The sequence below is a fragment of the Pistacia vera genome, unplaced genomic scaffold, assembly GCF_008641045.1.
Source record: "Pistacia vera cultivar Batoury unplaced genomic scaffold, PisVer_v2 Contig339, whole genome shotgun sequence".
Taxonomy (NCBI): Eukaryota; Viridiplantae; Streptophyta; class Magnoliopsida; order Sapindales; family Anacardiaceae; genus Pistacia; species Pistacia vera.
In genome coordinates, this window is record NW_022196156.1 from 371868 (window position 1) to 392225 (window position 20358).

A 20358-nucleotide genomic window follows, 5' to 3' on the forward strand; every position below is an offset into this window, starting at 1 on the left:
ATCGGTAGCGAAACCCATTCAGAGTTAAAGTTGGAGGGGCCTCCAAACGTGGGTATGGTTTCTTAACTTTAAATTGATTTCCTGCAGATTTGTATTTAATGCATAGATTGTTAAATTTGTGTCCTGATCTTGGTTCTAAGGAACGATCCATGTTGTTTATGATTTTTGTTTGCGCTGCCATGACTTGGTCGTTTCCTAACAACCTCGAGAGTTCCCCGCGAGGTCGGGCCGCCTGAAAATGATCCCTATATAGTAGAGCCCCTTGTGACCACGACGCCTCTTCCCTTGTTCCTCTTGGTCTTTTTCCCAAATAGGAGTCGAACCGTCAACATACTCCTTGAAGTGCCCCTGTTTGATGAGATCTTTAATTGCTTGCTTGAGAGCCCGACACTCATCAGTGTGGTGCCCATTATCCATATGATAATGGTAGTATTTTCTGTTCCTGACCGAGGGGGGATTCTTCATATGCTCTAGCTCTCCGAGCAGGCTGGCCTCCTTTGATTTGTCCAAAACTGCTGATATTGAGGCATTCAAATGAGTGTACTGATTCTTGTCGCGATCGCGATGAGGAATTAGGGCGTATGACTTTTAGGGCTCGAATCGCTACTTCTTCCCTTTTTGCTGATCATCATTGACCCAACCACGATCAGCTCTTCTACTACAGTGGTTGACAAACCGAGGTTGTGGTGATTGAGAGTAGCCACATAATTTTCTATTCGGAGATACTTCTCGGTGAGGTCATGGAAACAAGTGAGGGAAACATCGTCCTCTAACTGTAGCTCTTTCCATAAGTCAGTCTGTGAGCGAACCCCTGCAATAATGAGAGTCCGAACGGACTCTTCAAGAGTGTGAGCCACTTTGTGGAGTTCGCGATGAAACCTGTCTATATAAGATTGGACGGACTCATCCCTCTTCTACCGTATATTGCTCAAATAGCTCAATAGCATTGAGAACTTCCTGTTTGCCTGGAAGTGCCTTAAGAATAACGAGCTCATTTGTTGCCATGAGCTTATTGACCCCACGGGGAGCGATCTAAACCAGCACTTGGCATAGGCAGTTAATGTCACTGCTAAGCAGCGGCATTTGGCCAAGTCGGAGACTTTGTGGAGTTCCATAAAGTCATTGAACTCGTAGAGGTGGTCCTGCGGATCAGAATTTTTGTCGAATGCCTGCATGTTAGGCATCCTGAATCTCGATGGGAGAGGAGCAACTAGTACTGCTAGAGAGAAAGGGGACGCTTCAGTGACCTTACCCTGTTCATTCTATTAAGCCTTGAGCTAATCCAATTGTCACTGCAACTCTTCAATCTGAGATAGCGGAGCTATCGGGGGTTAATTTCTGAATTGTGGGTTCGAACCTGATGGTTGCGATTGAGGAAGGACTGAAGGTCGAGTCCCTTCGCTTCTCGGCTAGAAGCTCCAACATGCCCTGACACACGCTGGCTAGAGCCATGTGAGGGTAACGAATGGCTCGGGGAATTTTCTCGACCCCCTCAGTGGTCAGAACCAACCTGCTGACGATGGGGGTTCCCCTGGCAGTGATGGTCAGGACCATTATTTTGATGAGGCTGGGAATCTCCCCGGCTTGCACTTTTACAGGTGTGCCCATATGACGTGGCGTGGGACAGCTCAGGCTACAACATGTCACCAAGTCGCAACGCCATGGGTATTCTACCTACTGCGTAACCGGTGTTCGCTAGCCTCTCGGAGCCTCCTGGTTCACTGCTCACCACTTGTTTGCCCTTACTTTTACGTGCTACATGCGCGCAATTCGGGCCTTTTGCCCTCTTCCGTGCTTTCGCATAACCTGCAAACGTCTTTGGTGGTGGCACCGCCTCGTTAGACTCTAGTGGCACGACTTGGTCCAAACGGTGCAACCTTCGGCTAACCGTTTGGAGAGTATTGTTGAACCTCTCCAAGTAATTCATCACAGCTGGGTCGAGTTATGAGCTCAAAGGAATATCCACCATGATACTCTGCTAGGCTGGCGGCATTTCAGGAGAAGTGTCATTCTGTACCTGGGGAACTTCCTCATTGTTGATATTGGGTCGCTCACTTTCAAAACCGCGAGCCATTAACTGGGGGACAAGATCGGTCAAAGGTTTTTAATGAAGAGTGGATACTAAATCATCCCCTCCTTCTAGCGCCAAACTGTTGATGCTTGATTTTGGCACCAACTATTCGTATGTGTGAAGTGCTAAGCGAACTTAGAAATCACACGTGATATGGAAGTGCAAAATGGGAGATAGAGCGAGTAACAATTTTTAAAGTGGTTCGGATGCTCTAGGGCGAATCCTACGTCCACTATGATTATATTAATGGTTGGTTACAATCAGGTCGCACTCGACGAGCTGAATTACAATAGAGAAAATAAATGGAGAGAGGGAAAGAGAGTGTGTGTTTTAGTGGTGGATGAGCCAATCTTGTAAAATATAGGAGAGCCCTCTATTTATAGTTGGAGGATTCAAGCTGGCAATCATGATTCTGCGTGCAGGCAAGTGAGGTACAATTCCTAACCTGCTTCCCATTGGTTGTCTGCACGAGAGATATCCTTAAATCACGTATAGCTTCAGCTGGTGGACAATTCCTAGCCACTCATAGGCCTAGCGTTCACCTGCCTTACTGATGATGGCCTTACCCCTCTTGTCCTTGTAGGACGTGGCTACATCCAGACGGTAGAAAACCTTTCTGAATTCTTATTGGTTTCCACTGATGTATGTTACGCCAACCCTAGCTCTTGGGCATAACAAAACCCATTCTAAAATCCATGTAAACTCAAAACTCACCGCCACCATCAAACCCCCCATAAAACTATGTTAAATCCACCACAAAACTAGCCAGCCATGTGGGCTACACGATCAGCCAGATCTAGCCAGCGTTGTAGCCACTCAGCTAGCCATATTTGGCCGCCTATGTGGCCTCAGTCGGCCATGGCGAAGAAAGAAAGGAAGAGAGGGAAAGGAGAGAAGAAAGAAAGAGAGGAGAGAAAAAAAAAAAAATAAATAAAGGAAAGAAAGGAAGAAGAGGAAGCAGGAGGAGAAAAGAAGAAAAAGATAGAAAGGAAGGAGGAGAACAATGGAGAAAGAACTAAAGAAGAAGAAAGGTGGGGTAGGGAGACAGAGAAGAAAAAAGGGAATAAAGGAAAAAGTAAAGTTTCGGGTTTTTCTTTTTGTAGAGATGAAAGTAAAAAATATCCTTGTTAAAAAATGAAAATGTCAAATACCAATATTTTTATTAATTTTAACAGAACAATTTAACGGAATGGGGCTGCAGTCAAATTTTCGAAAGCAGTGAGAACTTATAATTTTCCAATTTCTTTCTCCTCGGTATATATATATCCCATATTTATTTAACTAATTTTATAAAGTAATTATTATTAATCAATAATGACAAAGTGATAATTATTCATATATATTTAATCTTTGAACATGCCTGATTTCATTCCAATTTTATCGTAAATAAATATTTAATAGCAGCATACAAATTACAAAGTGATAATTATTAATACCTATATTATTAGATATGAAATTCTTACATAAACCCATGATGATTAAGAAGGATAAACCTATAAACTGTTTTTGGGAGTTAATAAACTAATTCCAAATATTAAAAAACACATAATCCTCAATCATAGGCAAGACATTTCCAAATCTTAAAAATTAAAATTCTTTACTTGCCCTTGAAAGCAAAAACAGTAAACATAATAGCGTCATCTTACAATTCAAACCCAAGAGTACATATATACAAACATATTAAACATTAATTAAAACGGCCATACCAATGCATTTCCTTGGCCGCCCACTGTTATTTATAATCCATGTCAACTCCATATCTTCATAGATCACAATTAATTAAACAAAGACTATATATACTAAATGGTTTCAGCAGACCCCAAATCTTATACACCAATTCTGCTTCTAAAAATATCCCTAATATTTCTACATCATAACCTTCAATTTCCATCAATGGGATCTTTCAGACTCCCACCAAACAATGACATGAGTCCCCCGCCGTGAACTCTTCCCTCTGGTATCATTAAATCAAAGCTCTTTCTTCCACTGCTTCCACCAAAACCAATTCCTCCTTTCTCTTGCTTCCCATTATTCAATAAACTTGAATAAGATGATGATGACTTCATAGATAGAGGTACCAATACCTGCGGAGGTATGAGCTGTGGCCTTTTTGCTGGCTTTTCCAGTGACTCGATGCAATCAGATACAGCACTAACTTCTGATGATGAATAATTGTTGTCGAAACTGCTACCTGTTGTTGTTGAAGCAGCAGATACAAGCCCATGAAACAGTCCAGGACCAATAAGACCTCCCTTGTTTGTCTCCCGATCCAGGACCATGCTGCTGTGTGCCGCACATAGACCACTCTTCCCCCGAGCAAATTTCTCACATTTTCCCTGCCCCCAAGAGCATCGCTTTCCACCGCCATGAGCTTTGCAGAAGTCTGTGCTACCTTGGGCACTTTTCCCACAATTCTCAAACTTACAACGTTTGCCACCACCATGCCTAACACAACAATCAGTGCGGCCACGCGCACTCTTTGTGCAACCTGGTACAATGCATCTCTTTCCACCACCATGGGCAACACAAAAATTTGTGCCACCATGTACACTCTTTGGACAGATACCACCACCATCAAAGAGGCAGCGCTTTCCCCCACCATGTCCTTTACACAATGGCGTGCTCCCTTCTGCACCTTTGTTGCACCCTGCAAAGATGCATCGTTTCCCACCACCATGTGCCTTGCAGAACATGGTACTTCCCTGGGCACCCTTTGTACATCCCTGGTACTGACAACGGCGACCACCTCCATGAGAAATGCACAAGCCAGCCTGTCCTTCAGCACTGCGGGTACAGCCTTCCACCTTGCACCGCTTCCCTCCACCGTGTCTAATGCAAAGTCCTGACTTGCCTCGAGCTGCCTTGGTGCATCCTTCTGGATACTGGCACCGTCTCCCACCACCATGAGCAATGCAAAAATCTGTCTTGCCCTCAGCACTTTTAGTACAACCCAAGTGCTGGCACCTCCTCCCACCACCATGGGCTTTACAGAATGCAGTACGGCTCTCAGCACCTTTGTTACATCCTAGTTTTTGGCATCTCTGTCCGCCCCCATGACCAATACAAAGACCAGATGCCCCCCGTGCTCCCTTTGTACAACCTACAAACTCACATCTTTTTGTGTTGCTCATTCTATAGTCTGAAGATGTCACAGTAGTTGTTTGCTCAGAAACACTGCCTGATAAATCTATGTGAGAAGATGATTCATGGCTGGGTTGCGATTGATGAAAACTGGATTTGGTCCTGAGCTGTAAAAGTTCCTGTTCCTGCTGTGTAACTTTGCCACCATCCAATCTTGGAGCCAAAAGGAGTGATGGCATATAGCCACCAGACTTCTTTGCCGAGGTAGAACCCTCATCAACAACAGGAACATCAGCTGGAAGTTCATCAAGTATAGGAGTATTTATATCAGTCTCTGTTGAAAGAGAACAATCAAGGCCATTCAAATCTGCCTTCGTCCCTATAAAAGGGCCAAGTTTCAGGATTGAATCACCCTCAGATAACAAACCCTGGGGCAATCTGCCAGCTGGTCCTTTAATCTTGTTAACACCAACATTGTAATAATCACAATATGTACTTGGTGTTGGACCCAATCCAAGAACCAATCCGCAGCTGTCATCAAGAACATTGGCAAAATCAATACGTAGATTGCTTTTACTTCTTAATCCAGTAGGGTTGCTTCCTCCATAGCCAAGACAGTTTAAACGGAGAGTGGTATCTCCAAAACTGTCATTTTTTGTTAGATCAAAAGTTTGAGTTTGAGAAGACTGTATATTATTCTTGTTTAGATCCATTTTAGAGATGTTGTGGGCTATAGCACAAAGGAAACTAGCAAAAAGAGTCTTTAGTAGATGCCACTAGCAGGCACATAAATCAGAATTAAAAGAGCCAGCAGAAGATACTCTAACAAGCTACCTCCACCACTCACAAAACCAGATGTGTCAGATCTGTCCATCTTATTAACAGTCAGTGGCAACAGCACCTGATCTAATTATCCAAGCAATTAGTTTGCAAAGTATCTCACAACATTTCTCGGATAAAATCCTTTAATGAGAGCAGCCAAAGTTGATGCACAGAGATCTTTGGAGCGTCTTTGGCCCCTTATTGATGGACTGCTTAACTTCATTCACCCTGACAAAGAATTTAATAGGTAAAACACACCCTTTATTGATTAATTAATAAAACCAAAGAATAATGTTGTTCTGCTCATACATCAGAACAAAATCATAATGATAAAAACAACATAATGCACAAATCATATACATGTATACAATTAGAAATGCCAAATTCCATGCCATAAAGCACATGCGACAACACGTTCATGACTTAAAACCACAAAATTAAAGAAATGGCAGTTATTTAATTGTATAAAAGTTAAAAATATTAAAAAGAAAATATGAAGAAAAGAAAGAATGAAGAAGCCTATCAGAGTCTTCCAAAAAATAGATTGCAAGGCCCCTATTTTAAATGGTTAAGTCTTAGGGATAAGAAGAAATATAAATATATTTATGTAAGTAATCTAAATCATTCTCAACTAGAAACTAATTAGGAAAATTGCATCTAAAAAAAACAAGTAATAGTCTAATCGAATATCTCAATTCCTAAAGTAAATACTTCCCTAAATAAATAATAAAAAGATAGGTTCTTAATTCTTCTTCAGTATCAGCTGCAGAAAACAACATAACTCATCTCCAGGACATCCCGATGAATTTATTAGATGCATGATCACCAAATTTAAAATGGAAAACAAAACAAGCTGCAAGGATTCTCCAGCCGGCTAAAACGAATGTCAATTTTTTTTCTAATTCATGTTTGACAGAAGAACAGAAAAGAGAGACAAGAGTCCCAAAAATACATTCACATATTCAACAAAAGTGTTTCTCAAGCACACTTTGAGAATCAACATCTGACACTATAACAATGCTTCATTCAATACAGAGGATCATCATTACAAAATTTGACTTAAGACCATAAAATCAGTGAATTGAAATTAAATAATAAGAAGGTTCTTAATTCTCCATCATCTCTTGGAGAAATCAATATAACTCATCTCCAAGACATCGCAATAAATTTATTAAATGCGTAATAAAAATCAGAACAAGTAAAAGAAACAAGCTGCAGAAGGTAATCTCCAGCCCTCTAAAACAAACATCAATTTTTTTTTTTTTTTTTTCTAATTCATGTTTGACAAAAGAACAGAAAAGAGAGACAAGAATCCCAAAACCTATCTGCTTATCCAACAAACATGCTTGTTTAGCACTATGGGAATCAACGTCTGACACCATAACAATGCCTCATTCAAATAAAGAGGATCATAATTCCAAAATTGGACAAATGTTCATAAAATTGGTGAAGTTCAAAATTAGATAGGAGTCTGAAATGAACTTCAGAGAATTTAAATTTTACCCAGGGTGCAAGATGCTCCGCAAAATTAGGCAAATTGCAATGCAGTGTACACCAAGGTTGTTTTTGGATAAAAAAATTTTTTTTTTCTTTTTATTTTTTAATTATTAATTTTTTTTTTTTTTTTTTTTTTTTTATGATATTAACATCATTGTTTGGCGAATTAGACAACCACTGAAGAAATTTATTTTAGCAGAAAAAGAATTGGCAGAAGATATGACTAATAATGATATTGATATGAAAAAGGAAGTAAAGGCAAATGATAGTGACAATGCATTCAATCTTTATAACATCGTGGTAAAGGCAGTGATGATGGTGCAGTAATGACAATGACAAAATGATGGTATGGTAAACAATAGGAATGGTAGCATAGAGGTGATAAAATTGATGGAACCCAGCACTTTACCAGACCCTCTTCACAACTTACACGCAACACTCACAGCTCAAATACAAGAATAAGAACTTTCCAGATGCAACATTCAACAGTATTCCAGCATCAATCCAACACAACAGCCAAAATAATGGAAATGGTATATTAATCATAATAGAGAGTTTAAGAGAACAATGAGTAATTAACACAACTAAAAGAACTGTAAAAGGATCACAAAAATGGACATAGTCATGCTGGTCTTCGAGGGCCAGCTCCTCCCTAATTGCTAACTTCAAGGGTTAGCTGCTCCCAATTTACCAATATTCTTCTCTCCCCTAATCTGTGCTCTCCCTCTCTTTTTATCCTCCAGCTCTCTCTCTCTCTCTGTAACTGAATTCCTTTGTTGTCCCAACCTCCAATCGCCACCTGTCCCAGCCTAAACCCATGGAAGTTTCCTGCCAACATCCCCTCAATCCACTACTTGCTACCTTATTTCACTTTTCCTACACCCTCATTGTCCAGGTCCCATCAAGTTGGCAGTGTACTAGTGGTGATTACAAGGTGATGGTGAATATGCAAGTAGCTGGTGATAGTTGTTATGATGGTGATGACAGCCAGTAGATGTAATTTTGGAGCGATATCGTAATGGTTAACATAGTTTAAAATGGCAATGTCAAAAATATATTTAATCCCAGTGTTGGCAATGGTGGTGGTGTGGATCATGATAGTGCTAGCAGTAGGTGTTGGTAGAAAGGACACTGATGATAATGGTACACCCGATAGCAAATTGTGGTGGCGTTGCAGTGCACATGATAGTTGAAAAGGTTATATAGAAATAAATATATTTTTTATAAAGTCAAATTTGTAAAATAACACCACTTGTTGTGGGACTTAACCTTCACACTGATCTTATTCCTTCTTTACCAACACATATTGCATCTTCAAAAGCTGCCTGCCAAGCACCATTCAGTGTAGACGGTATATTTTCGGAATTCCAGATTAAGATATAATAAGAACTTTCTGCACAGTTTAAAATGTGTAGTATACCGGTAGGGTCTAAATTTGCATCATCTTGACAATGCAACTCTTGTAATATTAGAAAAATTGCGATATTATAAAACCCAATTTCTCTTCCAGATCTCAATTATAGGCTCAAAGGTCTTACAACAACCAAGAAGTAATCATGGAAAATATCAGAAGTTTTCAGCTTCTGGAAAATATCAATTCCAAACAAGACCTAAATCAATCATGCCCTCAAAGATCCAGACATAAAATAAATTCCCTATCTAGAAATCAAATTAACTTAAAAAATTTCTTCAGAGGCAAAGAAAGCAAGTAACAATCATAAACAGAAATTTGACAATCTTAAAACGTTCTAAAGTCTTATAATCCATATACAAACAGATTAACAATCTTAGATCAAAATTTTCAGTACCACAAAATAGCTCTGTCTCATAGAAATTTGTATATTAAAACGAAAGAACACCATCTTATTTGATACTTGTTGATGCGTGATTTTGAGACCAACTAATCGACACGTGCGTAACGTTGATTGACCAAGAGACACACGTGAATATGAATACTGTGAAGAGTAAATGCAATAATAAGAGCTTTTTAAAGTGGTTCGGATGCTAAAGTAGCAAGTCCTACGTCCACTGATGGTTGTATTGATATTGTGGGTCAGGTCGCAACAGCGGACTGACTTACAAATGATTAAGCAAAAATAAATATAAAGATACAAGTGAGAGAGAGAGAAAGTTAGTTTAGAGTGTAAAAAGACCGAATCCCCTCAATGAAGGGGTCCTCTCTTTTTTATAGTGAGATGAGTGCAAGTAATCATCATCAAATCTGTGGGTTGGTGTGAATGTCAGGGCTAAATCTAGCTTTACGTCACATTGCCCACCTTCCAAGCTGATTTCACGCCATTTGGAGCAGGGAACAGACACGTGGGAGCCCCCCGGCGTCTGGCAGGCCTGACGTGTGCTTACCATTCTGACGGGAGCAGGTCACCCCCCTGACGTGATTTCCCACGTCAGCCCTTGATTTCCCAGGCATAACAGAAGTCCTCTAGTTTTTAAGGTTTGAGGATCAAACCTTGGAAACTAAATCATGCCGCGATTGGAGGAGGTTTTCCACTTCTGATTTTAATGCAGCATACCGCTCCGGATCCATTGCTCTTCTTTTCTGGCCAACCGGCTTGGCCTCACTGTCGACGTTTAATGCATGGCAAATAATGTCCGGGCTATCCCGACCATATCTGCATGCGACCAGGCAAACACATCAATGTTTTCTCTCAAACAGCTTATCAGTTCGGACGCGAGCTGTGGGTTGAGATTGCTCCCAATCCTTAACACTCGGCTTGGCTCTTTCGGGTCGACTGACACTTCAGACAAGTCCCTAACTGGGCCGCTAGAAGGGATCTCCTGAATTCGAGGATCAATATTATCCTCTGCTGGGCCAGGCTGCGGCTCGATCCTGCTGATCGCCATGGCTTGGCGAGGCGCACTTCGCGGAACGCCCTTTCCTTTGCTTGCCATCTGCACCGCTGTTGATCTAATTATCCAAGCAATTAGTTTGCAAAGTATCTCACAACATTTCTCGGATAAAATCCTTTAATGAGAGCAGCCAAAGTTGATGCACAGAGATCTTTGGAGCGTCTTTGGCCCCTTATTGATGGACTGCTTAACTTCATTCACCCTGACAAAGAATTTAATAGGTAAAACACACCCTTTATTGATTAATTAATAAAACCAAAGAATAATGTTGTTCTGCTCATACATCAGAACAAAATCATAATGATAAAAACAACATAATGCACAAATCATATACATGTATACAATTAGAAATGCCAAATTCCATGCCATAAAGCACATGCGACAACACGTTCATGACTTAAAACCACAAAATTAAAGAAATGGCAGTTATTTAATTGTATAAAAGTTAAAAATATTAAAAAGAAAATATGAAGAAAAGAAAGAATGAAGAAGCCTATCAGAGTCTTCCAAAAAATAGATTGCAAGGCCCCTATTTTAAATGGTTAAGTCTTAGGGATAAGAAGAAATATAAATATATTTATGTAAGTAATCTAAATCATTCTCAACTAGAAACTAATTAGGAAAATTGCATCTAAAAAAAACAAGTAATAGTCTAATCGAATATCTCAATTCCTAAAGTAAATACTTCCCTAAATAAATAATAAAAAGATAGGTTCTTAATTCTTCTTCAGTATCAGCTGCAGAAAACAACATAACTCATCTCCAGGACATCCCGATGAATTTATTAGATGCATGATCACCAAATTTAAAATGGAAAACAAAACAAGCTGCAAGGATTCTCCAGCCGGCTAAAACGAATGTCAATTTTTTTTCTAATTCATGTTTGACAGAAGAACAGAAAAGAGAGACAAGAGTCCCAAAAATACATTCACATATTCAACAAAAGTGTTTCTCAAGCACACTTTGAGAATCAACATCTGACACTATAACAATGCTTCATTCAATACAGAGGATCATCATTACAAAATTTGACTTAAGACCATAAAATCAGTGAATTGAAATTAAATAATAAGAAGGTTCTTAATTCTCCATCATCTCTTGGAGAAATCAATATAACTCATCTCCAAGACATCGCAATAAATTTATTAAATGCGTAATAAAAATCAGAACAAGTAAAAGAAACAAGCTGCAGAAGGTAATCTCCAGCCCTCTAAAACAAACATCAATTTTTTTTTTTTTTTTTTCTAATTCATGTTTGACAAAAGAACAGAAAAGAGAGACAAGAATCCCAAAACCTATCTGCTTATCCAACAAACATGCTTGTTTAGCACTATGGGAATCAACGTCTGACACCATAACAATGCCTCATTCAAATAAAGAGGATCATAATTCCAAAATTGGACAAATGTTCATAAAATTGGTGAAGTTCAAAATTAGATAGGAGTCTGAAATGAACTTCAGAGAATTTAAATTTTACCCAGGGTGCAAGATGCTCCGCAAAATTAGGCAAATTGCAATGCAGTGTACACCAAGGTTGTTTTTGGATAAAAAAATTTTTTTTTTCTTTTTATTTTTTAATTATTAATTTTTTTTTTTTTTTTTTTTTTTTTATGATATTAACATCATTGTTTGGCGAATTAGACAACCACTGAAGAAATTTATTTTAGCAGAAAAAGAATTGGCAGAAGATATGACTAATAATGATATTGATATGAAAAAGGAAGTAAAGGCAAATGATAGTGACAATGCATTCAATCTTTATAACATCGTGGTAAAGGCAGTGATGATGGTGCAGTAATGACAATGACAAAATGATGGTATGGTAAACAATAGGAATGGTAGCATAGAGGTGATAAAATTGATGGAACCCAGCACTTTACCAGACCCTCTTCACAACTTACACGCAACACTCACAGCTCAAATACAAGAATAAGAACTTTCCAGATGCAACATTCAACAGTATTCCAGCATCAATCCAACACAACAGCCAAAATAATGGAAATGGTATATTAATCATAATAGAGAGTTTAAGAGAACAATGAGTAATTAACACAACTAAAAGAACTGTAAAAGGATCACAAAAATGGACATAGTCATGCTGGTCTTCGAGGGCCAGCTCCTCCCTAATTGCTAACTTCAAGGGTTAGCTGCTCCCAATTTACCAATATTCTTCTCTCCCCTAATCTGTGCTCTCCCTCTCTTTTTATCCTCCAGCTCTCTCTCTCTCTCTGTAACTGAATTCCTTTGTTGTCCCAACCTCCAATCGCCACCTGTCCCAGCCTAAACCCATGGAAGTTTCCTGCCAACATCCCCTCAATCCACTACTTGCTACCTTATTTCACTTTTCCTACACCCTCATTGTCCAGGTCCCATCAAGTTGGCAGTGTACTAGTGGTGATTACAAGGTGATGGTGAATATGCAAGTAGCTGGTGATAGTTGTTATGATGGTGATGACAGCCAGTAGATGTAATTTTGGAGCGATATCGTAATGGTTAACATAGTTTAAAATGGCAATGTCAAAAATATATTTAATCCCAGTGTTGGCAATGGTGGTGGTGTGGATCATGATAGTGCTAGCAGTAGGTGTTGGTAGAAAGGACACTGATGATAATGGTACACCCGATAGCAAATTGTGGTGGCGTTGCAGTGCACATGATAGTTGAAAAGGTTATATAGAAATAAATATATTTTTTATAAAGTCAAATTTGTAAAATAACACCACTTGTTGTGGGACTTAACCTTCACACTGATCTTATTCCTTCTTTACCAACACATATTGCATCTTCAAAAGCTGCCTGCCAAGCACCATTCAGTGTAGACGGTATATTTTCGGAATTCCAGATTAAGATATAATAAGAACTTTCTGCACAGTTTAAAATGTGTAGTATACCGGTAGGGTCTAAATTTGCATCATCTTGACAATGCAACTCTTGTAATATTAGAAAAATTGCGATATTATAAAACCCAATTTCTCTTCCAGATCTCAATTATAGGCTCAAAGGTCTTACAACAACCAAGAAGTAATCATGGAAAATATCAGAAGTTTTCAGCTTCTGGAAAATATCAATTCCAAACAAGACCTAAATCAATCATGCCCTCAAAGATCCAGACATAAAATAAATTCCCTATCTAGAAATCAAATTAACTTAAAAAATTTCTTCAGAGGCAAAGAAAGCAAGTAACAATCATAAACAGAAATTTGACAATCTTAAAACGTTCTAAAGTCTTATAATCCATATACAAACAGATTAACAATCTTAGATCAAAATTTTCAGTACCACAAAATAGCTCTGTCTCATAGAAATTTGTATATTAAAACGAAAGAACACCATCTTATTTGATACTTGTTGATGCGTGATTTTGAGACCAACTAATCGACACGTGCGTAACGTTGATTGACCAAGAGACACACGTGAATATGAATACTGTGAAGAGTAAATGCAATAATAAGAGCTTTTTAAAGTGGTTCGGATGCTAAAGTAGCAAGTCCTACGTCCACTGATGGTTGTATTGATATTGTGGGTCAGGTCGCAACAGCGGACTGACTTACAAATGATTAAGCAAAAATAAATATAAAGATACAAGTGAGAGAGAGAGAAAGTTAGTTTAGAGTGTAAAAAGACCGAATCCCCTCAATGAAGGGGTCCTCTCTTTTTTATAGTGAGATGAGTGCAAGTAATCATCATCAAATCTGTGGGTTGGTGTGAATGTCAGGGCTAAATCTAGCTTTACGTCACATTGCCCACCTTCCAAGCTGATTTCACGCCATTTGGAGCAGGGAACAGACACGTGGGAGCCCCCCGGCGTCTGGCAGGCCTGACGTGTGCTTACCATTCTGACGGGAGCAGGTCACCCCCCTGACGTGATTTCCCACGTCAGCCCTTGATTTCCCAGGCATAACAGAAGTCCTCTAGTTTTTAAGGTTTGAGGATCAAACCTTGGAAACTAAATCATGCCGCGATTGGAGGAGGTTTTCCACTTCTGATTTTAATGCAGCATACCGCTCCGGATCCATTGCTCTTCTTTTCTGGCCAACCGGCTTGGCCTCACTGTCGACGTTTAATGCATGGCAAATAATGTCCGGGCTATCCCGACCATATCTGCATGCGACCAGGCAAACACATCAATGTTTTCTCTCAAACAGCTTATCAGTTCGGACGCGAGCTGTGGGTTGAGATTGCTCCCAATCCTTAACACTCGGCTTGGCTCTTTCGGGTCGACTGACACTTCAGACAAGTCCCTAACTGGGCCGCTAGAAGGGATCTCCTGAATTCGAGGATCAATATTATCCTCTGCTGGGCCAGGCTGCGGCTCGATCCTGCTGATCGCCATGGCTTGGCGAGGCGCACTTCGCGGAACGCCCTTTCCTTTGCTTGCCATCTGCACCGCTTTTAAGTACCCGTCGCGAGATGCGCTTTGCGATCCGCTCACTTCCCCTATCCCAGTTGGGGTGGGGAACTTCATCTTGAGATGGTATATGGAAGTTACTGCCTTGAAGCTTCTTAGCAGAGGTCGCCCTAGGATCCCATTAAAGGCGGATGGGCAATCCACGACCAAGAACTCAGTTACATTAGTTGCCTCGTCATAGTCGCCTAGCGTGACCGAGAGTTGGATTGTCCCTTTGGGGATCAAGTGGTCCCCTGTAAAGCCATAGAGATGGATCGAGACAGGCTTCAGGTCGGCCTCGTCCAGGTTCATTCTTTCGAAAACGGTCTGGAACAGAATGTTCACAGCGCTTCCATTATCCACGAGCATTCTGCAGACGTTATGGTGCCCTATGAGGGACATGATCACAAGGGCGTCGTCGTGAGGGTGATGCAGGCGAGCTGCTTCCTTTTTGCAGAAGGTGATCGGCTCTTCCCTTCGAGCCTTTTGTGGTCGCTGCGACGTGTTCATTACCCTGATCGGGTCATGATATGCTTCGCGAGCGTACCTTTCCTGCGCACCTCGCGTGTTTCCCGCGAGATGTGACCCTCCAAAGATTATGTTAACACTACTGTACACTCTGCGATCACGACGCTTTTTCCCTTGCTCCTCTTGGTTCTTCTCTTTTGGAGTAGAGTCATAAATATACTCCTTGAAGTGTCCTTTCTTGATGAGCTCTTCGATCGCTTGCTTTAGAGCTCGGCACTCATCGGTGTGGTGCCCGTTGTCCCGATGGAAGCGACAGTATTTTTTGCTGTTTCTAGCCGTAGCAAGGGTTTTCATGGGTTCCGGCTCACCGAGCAGGCTGGCCTCCTCGGATTTGTCAAGAATTGCAGAGATGGAAACATTTAGCGGAGTGTATTGGATTTTGTCGCGATCGCGACGGGGAACAGGAGCATAGGACTTTTTGTGCTCGTAGCGGGGTTTCTTCCATTTTCGCTGATCGTCAATATCTCCTTTGTGATCAGCTCTCCTACTTTCTCCCCAACCGGACATACTGCTCGAAGTGCCGTGATTGCGACGGCGGAGTGCCGCCAATGAATTCTCTATTAGGAGATATTTTTCTGCAAGGTTGTAAAACCTGGTGAGGGAAACATTGTCCTCGGCCTGTAATTCTTTCCACAGGTCGGTTTGCGGGCGAACTCCAGCTATTATGAGTGTTCGGATGGACTTTTTGGGGGCATGAGCCACCTTATTGAGTTCCCTGTGGAAACGGTCGATGTAGGATTATAGGGATTCATCCCTTTCTTGCCTTATGTTGCTGAGATAGCTCAAAGGCATCGAAAACTTTCAATTTGCTTGAAAATGCCGCTGGAACATCGTGCTCATCTGAGGCCATGAACTGATCGATCCCACTGGGAACGGCCTTAACCACCGTTTGGCATGGGAAGTTAGAGTCACGGCCAAACAACGGCATTTTGCAAGATCCGAAACCTAGTAGAGCTCCATCAGGTCGTTGAACTCATACAGATGATCTTGCGGGTCATGGTTCCCATCAAACGGCCGCATGTCTGGCATTCTGAACCCTGGTGGGAGTGGAGCAGCTAACACTTTGGGAGAGAAGGGGGATGCAGAGGCGACCTGGGCCTGCTCGTTTTGCTGCTCTCTTAGCCTGTCTAGAGCTCGCTGCAACTCCTTGATTTGTGGTAACGGAGCCAGTTGGGGATTGCTTTCACCCATGCGAGTTCGGCCCTCACTATTACAGTTCAGGAATGTACGGAGATTGGACTCCTTTTCGCCTCGGTCGGCATTTCCAACTGCTCTCAACACATGCTGGCTAGAGGCGTGTGAAGGCGATGGATGGTGCGAGGTATTTGCACAACCCTCGCGGTGGTGCGAATCGCCCCGCGAGGTGTGGGGACCATCCGCATGATAACGATTAGGATCATTCTGTTGGCGGTGACAAGAATCGTCCCGCCCAGCACCTTTGCTTGGGTTCATCTGCGACGTGGCATGGGACAACTCGGGATTCACTCTTTCACCGAGTCTCAGCTTTGCCGACACCCTGCTTAGGGCACGGTTTGTGTTTGCTGGTCCTTGGGAGCCCGTAGGCTTGTTTTTTGCCACTTGCTTACCCTTACGTCTACGCGCTGCAGTGCTCGCGTCATGGGCTATTTCCCTTTGCCGCGCTTTAGCGCGACCTGCAGGCATTTTTAGCGGTTGTACCGCCCCAGTTGTTCTAGATGGTACGCCTTGGTCCAAACGGTCTAGCCTTTGGTTGACCGTTTGGAGAGTATTGTCAAACCTCTCCAGGTAACTTCTAATGACGGGGTCAAGCTGTGAAGCTGCTGGGATATCCACCGCAGCATTTTGTGGAACTGGAAGTATCCTGGAAGAGGTATCCCCCTGGGTTAGGGGAACTCCCTCAGCGCACTTGTTGGCTTGCTCAGGTTCAGATTGGCGGGCCATCTGTTGCTGTAGGACCAGTAGGTTGAAGATTCTCCTGATGAAGGATGAACACTAAATCTGGCCCTCCTTCTAGCATCAAACTGTTGATGCGTGATTTTGACACCAACTAATCGACATGTGCGTAACGTTGATTGGCCAAGAGACACACGTGAATATGAATATTGTGAAGAGTAAATGCAATAATAAGAGCTTTTTAAAGTGGTTCAAATGCTAAGGTAGCAAGTCCTACATCCACTGATGGTTGTATTGATATTGTGGGTCAGGTCGCAACAGCGGACTGACTTACAAATGATTAAGTAAAAATAAATACAAAGATACAAGTGAGAGAGAGAGAAAGTTAGTTCAGAGTGTAAAAAGGCCGAATCCCCTCAATGAAGGGTCCTCTCTTTTTTATAATGAGATGAGTGCAAGTAATCATCATCAAATCCGTGGGTTGGTGTGAATGTCAGGGCTAAATCTGGCTTTACGTCACATTGCCCACCTTCTAAGCTGATTTCACGCCATTTGGAGCAGGGAACAGACACGTGGGGGCCTCATGGCATCTGACAGGCCTGACGTGTGCTTACCGTTCTGACGGGATCAGGTCACCCCCCCTGACGTGATTTCTCACGTCAGCCCTTGATTTCCCAGGCATAACAATACTAAAATATGAAGTATGACCACCAAAAACATTAATATTTCCGAAGAAACCAGTTACTACGTAAAGTTTTCATAATAAAGACGCATAGAACGCATGTAAAGACCTTAAATGGCAGAGATCTAGAAAAAACTATTATATAAGTAAATGTCAAATTTCAAAGAGACCATCTTCACAACCATAAATCTTTCATTTATTTTAAAAATTCTACGTTTTATATGATAAAATCGGCTTCTTTAGAAGGAAGATAATGCTTAATCTGCCCACATACAAGTTTACGAATTATTTCATCAATTGAAAAAAAAAAAAAAAATTACCTAACAAGTTTATTTTACATCCAAAATTTATATTCCAAAAAAAAAAAAAAAAAATCAAAAACTCTAGAGCTATGTCTGAATTTCTACTGTATCAAGAAATTGAAATTTTAAACCCGAGTCGTAGTTAGCCACTTATATGAAGAACAAAGACCCAGAAAGAATAATTCATCTTTAAAGAGTAGATCTTACCATATAAAATTTATCACAAAACAAATTTTAAATACCCAGAACTCAGAATTAATTGAAAAAAAAAAGGGTTAAATAATTAACTAATCATTCAACAAAATATAACACATCAGTAAATTTACCAATCAAGAGTCCTAACAGAAAATTCAGAAAAAATATAACAGTTCATCGGTTTAAGTATTATACATCAAACGAAAGGAAACAACACATCAAAGTGGGAAAGGCCAAAACAGAAATGAAATAAAATATTTGTAGATGAGAAAGCAAAAAAGTAGGAAATACCGTGACGTCGCAGGCTGTGGATGTGAGAAGCGGCTACAGACATCTTCAATGGTGAAAGAGAAAGAAGAAAGCGAATTGGAGTAGCTTTAAGAGAGAGAGAGAGAGAAAGAGAGAAGATACTAACTAGGTAAGGCGCTGTATTAAATTATAAAGGAATTACATTTGGGCGGCTCTAGTTTTTTCCTTGTAATGCTAAGATCACACTCAATGATAAAACAACAAAATAAAATAAAATTTTAAGATAATAAAAATCTCTCTATATTAATTTTTAGATATTAAAATGATCAATTAAAAAGAAATTTGGTAATTCTTTTTCTCTAAATATTAATTTATAATAATATAAATTTTAATAAATTACTAACGGTTTATTAATAGTATGAAAATTTTTAGTTATTTAAGAAATCTTGGAACAATTTTTGTTATAATATCATATCTCAGGTTTTATATTTTGACTCTTAAATTTTGACGTAAAACTATTAATATAACAAATGTAGAGTACGATCAATTTTTCATTAAAAATAAAAATAAGTGCTCAAATATCTAGAATATATTTCAAATATAACCTTAAAAATCAATGCAAAACAAAAAAGAATATTTTCTAAATGATATATTTTAACCTTTAAATATTGTTTTAGACACATTTTATGAGTATTAAATTATTGAGATAATTCGAATTGTGAAAAAAAAAATTAATAAACTTTTAATTATTTATTATTTTGACATAATTGATATGTCTTGTTTCATTGTTGCTGTAGGGAATATTTGTATAAATTTAATATTTAAGAAGAAACTTATGATCACTTTTTAAAAATTTTAATTGAAATTTTTAAAAATTCTCAATATTTAATTTTGGATAGATGGAAGTTTGTGAATTTGATGAAAGAATCAAACAATATATTAATTTTGTTAAAATCTAATATAATTTTTAAACTATTAAAATTTACAAAAAAAAAAAAAAACACTTGATAATATAAATTGAAAAACTGAAATAAAATTGCTTTATTTTCAATGACTCATGATCAGTGCGTGCTTTTTGTTGAAAATGACAACTTATGAAATTTCAAATTTACCCTTTGATACTCTACTTCTTAAAATTATTGATGGACCCATAGGTTTTGTTTCTACAAACTTACCCCCCAGGCATCACATTTGTACATAAAAATGGATAGTTCACTAGCATTTTTCTAGTTTTCATCACACTGAAAACTATAAAGAAAAACCTTATGAATTGAAAACTGTTTTCTCGCCCCGAGGTTTAGTAATGAAAGAAAAATAATATTATACAGGTTAGACTTAAAAGTAATAAGATATATAATGTGTGTTTAGTTCAGGGAATATTGTATTATTGGGAATATTATATTAATGGAAAAATAAATTACCTTAAAGATTACTGGAGTGTTTAGAAAAATGTGTTTGGTTAGGTTAGAATAAATTGGTGGATATGTTATATTGATATGTTTAGTTGGGAGGGAAATTGGTGGGTATGTTATATAGATTACTATAAAATATTAATATTATATTATTTTTATTATTATTTTTTGAATCATTTCTTTTAAACCCTTACTTTTGAAATTTTGCTAAAATACCCCAACCATATAAAACTTTAATTTGTATCAAAATCACCCCCACCCCTCCCAAGCCACTGTTGGCAACCAACAACCACCGTCGACAGTCGCCAGAATGTTTCTAGCCATGGAAATGACCAAATTTGGTCGTTTCAAGGCCAAAGATGTGACCATGAAAAGGTTAGATCTGGATATTT

The 20358-nt window shown here is 39.5% G+C and overlaps 1 protein-coding gene across 1 annotated transcript; it reads right to left on the reverse strand.

The window, feature by feature from the left end:
• Positions 1 to 3645: 3645 nt before the first annotated feature.
• Positions 3646 to 6226, reverse strand: LOC116138204. Its single transcript, XM_031423926.1, has one exon. The coding sequence runs from the start codon at positions 5863 to 5865 to the stop codon at positions 3952 to 3954; it is 1914 nt and encodes a 637-aa protein (XP_031279786.1). The 5' UTR covers positions 5866 to 6226; the 3' UTR covers positions 3646 to 3951.
• Between the last annotated feature and the right edge of the window lie 14132 nt (positions 6227 to 20358).

Coding starts and splice junctions, on each gene's coding strand:
- LOC116138204 (XM_031423926.1), bottom strand. CDS start 5,865: ATGGATCTAAACAAGAATAATATACAGTCTTCTCAAACTCAAACTTTT.